General features: G+C 39.9%; 1 protein-coding gene across 2 annotated transcripts; it reads left to right on the forward strand.

Moving 5' to 3' along the window:
• The first annotated feature begins 248 nt into the window (after window positions 1-248).
• LOC147618282 (peptidyl-prolyl cis-trans isomerase-like) lies at window positions 249-2290 on the forward strand. 2 transcript variants are annotated; one of them, XM_086775128.1, is made up of 5 exons: window positions 249-362; window positions 476-664; window positions 764-905; window positions 1563-1645; window positions 1738-2290. In XM_086775128.1, the coding sequence occupies exons 2-5, from the start codon at window positions 479-481 to the stop codon at window positions 1948-1950; spliced, it is 624 nt and encodes a 207-aa protein (XP_086631254.1). In that variant the 5' UTR covers window positions 249-362; window positions 476-478; the 3' UTR covers window positions 1951-2290. The 2 variants fall into 2 exon arrangements, with proteins under 2 accessions (XP_086631254.1, XP_086631253.1); XM_086775127.1 differs by having other exon boundaries at window positions 306-664.
• Window positions 2291-3736: the final 1446 nt, after the last annotated feature.

Consider the following 3736-nt stretch of genomic DNA (forward strand, 5'->3'; position numbering starts at 1 on the left):
CAACATAATTTTTTTAAAGATACATTGAAGTTTGTGCCTTGCAAATAGATTTCTTGGGAACATTGGAGTGACGTGGACTAAAAGGTGGGCAAGACCATGTGGAGGACAGACCTCAGCTACGGTGTGCATGGTTGCGTGTGAATTCACCCTAAGCGTGTGAATCGACCCTAAGGCACTAGCTCCCAGGACACCAAGAACGTGCGCCTTCACGCCCTCCTCACGTTCATGCAAAAAGAGGGGGGCACTCCCACGATTGCCTCGTTTAAGAAAGAAAGCAAAAGATGGCCCAGATGGTGATCATCGGAGATGGTGGTGGTTGCAAGTTTGGGCATAATTGAATCATCATTAAGCAGGATTTAGAGGTGGATTAGTCTAGTGGGTTGCTAATCCTCTCACACAAATGGCCCACACAAGCAACCAGCGTAATCTGCTGTATGTGATTGTGGCCCTCATTTTGTTCATGTTGGCCTTGCAGCTCATGGGCTTTGGTCTGTTTGCAAAGATGGAGGCTGTGCAGAGGGTCCTCACCTCCAACTATGACAAGCTCTTGGACCTCTCTAGGCGTGCCTCCATCCCATGCACCATCAATACTTGCATCTTCTTTGAGATCTCCATAGCTTCTGACCCACCTCAACGCCTTGTTACGCAGCTCTACAACCACAAGGTACTTAAAATCCCACAATATTCTTCCTTGCTTGCCTTAATTTTACTAATATTTCTAATCTTTGGTGGTTAAGCCATTAATTTTCATTTGATTCGTCAGGCGCCTAATGTTGTAGAGAATTTTAGAGCTCTTGCAACCGGAGAGAAAGGAGTAACAGCAAATGGGACACGCCTACATTACAAGGGCACCACATTTTACAGGGTTGTACATGGAATTTTGATTCAGGGTGGAGACATCTATGGTGAATAGAAGTTTGCAGCCCCATATAACCTCTCTCTCTCTCTCTCTCATATACACACATATGTATGCATTCATGTAGTCTCCTCTCTCTCTCTTTCTCTCTCTCTCTCACACACACACACACACACACACACATATGCATGCATTCATGTAATCTCCTCTCTTTCACACACATAAACACATGCATGCATGTAATCTCTCTCTCTCTCTCTCTCTCTCTCTCTCTCTCTCTCTCTCTCTCTCTCTCTCCCCATACAGTCACGCACATATACATACACATATAAATGTATGTATATATGCAAGCATCCATGTAATCATACATATTGGCATCCCAAGCATATAAATCTCATCACTGTCTACTCTCACTCCCTCTCCCTTTCTATACACACATACATGGCTTCGCAAGCATACGAATCTCAGCATTATCCCCCCTCCATCTTTCTCTCTCTCCACACACACACATAGATGTGGACATATATGGTTGGATGGATGTATGGATGCATGTTAATCATTAATGTTGGCATCGCAAGCATTCAAACGTCATCATTACTCTCTCTCTCTCTCTCTCTCTCAACTCCAACATGTATGTAATCATACATGTTGGAGTTCCCAAGTGTATAAAACTTATCATTATCTACACCTTTGTGTTCTTTCATAGGAGGCAGAGATGTGAATGAAGATATAGAAGCTATTGACATAGCATCACTGGAATCCGAATCCGAAGATGACATATTTGACAAGGTAAGGCGCGCAGAGGTAACCTAAGATAAATATTTCAATGGTTGTAAAGTCCAAAAGGTAGGGAATTCTGATACAATTTCATATAATGATAGGCAGGATTGCTCTCTCTGGTGGGCTCGGGGCCTTCAAAGAATGGGTATGAGTTCTTCATCACAGTGGACACAGCATCCGAGCTCAATGGCATGCATGTGGTGTTTGGGGAGGTGATACAAGGAATGGATGTTGTTTACAAGATCAACAATGTTACATTAATAGAATCACAAGCCCAAGCTCTTGTTGTCATTACAGAATGTGGTCAAGTGTGAAGCTCTTCCCTCAACAAGTAGCTTCTTGTTAATCGCTTGAAGGATTTTCATATGAAGAACAACAATCTTAACACCTAGTTTAGCTTGGATTTTCATGTGAAGAACAACAATTTAGCTTGGATACAACCTACAATCCAAGCATTTTCATATGGAGAAGTACAATCCAAGCATCTTTAGCTAGGATCCAACCTACCTTGTGCAATACACGGCTACTATTGCAAGTGGCCTTAGAGAATAGGGGCCTTTCTTCACACATTAGGATGTGAATAGAGGGGCAATGACTATGGGCAAGCAAGATAATTATATCACAATTTATGAGCATTTGGAGAATTTCAATTTTGTGTGTATTTTGAAAAGGTTGTAAATACCCTACAATTTTAAAAAATCAATCTCTTTTCATCGTGACTTCACGCATCACTACAACTTTCAAAAATCTCATTTAAGCTCAATACAATCTCAGAATCATGCGTTGCGAATTTTGATTTTGCTATACATGCTCCCACCCACATATCCCAAATATGTGAGCTTGCTTCAACCTATTTGCAAGCCAATCCATGTGCTTCTCTCTCTCTCTCTCTCTCTCTCTCTCTCAGTTTAGTTTTCTATTTGTTTTACTCAATACAATCTCAGAATCATGCATTGCGAATTTTGATTTTGCTATACATGCTCCCACCCACATATCCCAAATATGTGAGCTTGCTTCAACCTATTTGCAAGCCAATCCATGTGCTTCTCTCTCTCTCTCTCTCTCTCTCTCTCTCTCTCTCTCTCTCTCTCTCTCTCTCAGATTAGTTTTTTATTTGTTTTACTCTTCTATCCATGTCTAGGGTTTTTTAACCCATTGAAGTTATCCCTTTTTTCCTCTCCCCCCCCACCAAGGCTTTCATTTTTTTTAAATGTATAATATCATGTGCATGCATAGGTGACTATTTTTAAAGGAGGTCTATTGATAGTGTTAACATTTACAAGAGGTGTCCTATTAATTAGCTACTAGTGTATTCAACTTACATAGATTCATATGAGAAAATGTAAACATACACAAATGTATTTCCTAATTAAAACCAGGCACAAGCCTAAAATATATATATACATGAAACGATATGTATATTCCTAAGAACCGTGTGCACATATCTATTTTTTAATACCCTCTAAACGTAGTTGATATAGAGGCTTTCTTCATAGTGAGGCCATCTAGGTCTCTCTTGAATTATATGATTTTAAAATCAAGTTTAATATTATTACACAATATTATTGATTTTTATCACTTTTACAAGATCCCTCTATGCATGCATAGAGCTCATAGAGCTAAAGGTATCCACATGGTTTGATAGATGATGGTAGATAGAAATTCAAGAGATCTCCTATTTCCTAGAAAGGTAAGGAAAAGATGAGGAATGGTTTCAATCTCCACTTTACATACCAGCCATGCTGATGCCAATCCTTTGAGCTCTCACTTGTATCTAGAGGGCCTTATGAAGAATCACCCCACATAAGACAAGAGATTTTGGGGGGGATAATGTTAGACTAAATGTTCATAAAGCTGAACTACCAATGCCTTCTATCCCAAGAGAGATTCCATCTAGAGTTAAGCTTGACATGAAGAGGGGGATCCACCATGGGACTGTTACACCCTAACCAAACAAGATCTCTGGCTTGCGTTTGACCTTTGATCTATATGAAAAAAGAAAAATTTCTATTCCATAAGGAAAACCTACTAATGAGCTGATCTAGGTTATCCTCATTTAGTCTAAAAATTGTTCTTAGTTCAAATCCAACTATGGTGTTA

The sequence above is a fragment of the Cibotium barometz genome, chromosome 35, assembly GCF_041138505.1.
Source record: "Cibotium barometz isolate CiBa-2024 chromosome 35, ASM4113850v1, whole genome shotgun sequence".
Taxonomy (NCBI): Eukaryota; Viridiplantae; Streptophyta; class Polypodiopsida; order Cyatheales; family Cibotiaceae; genus Cibotium; species Cibotium barometz.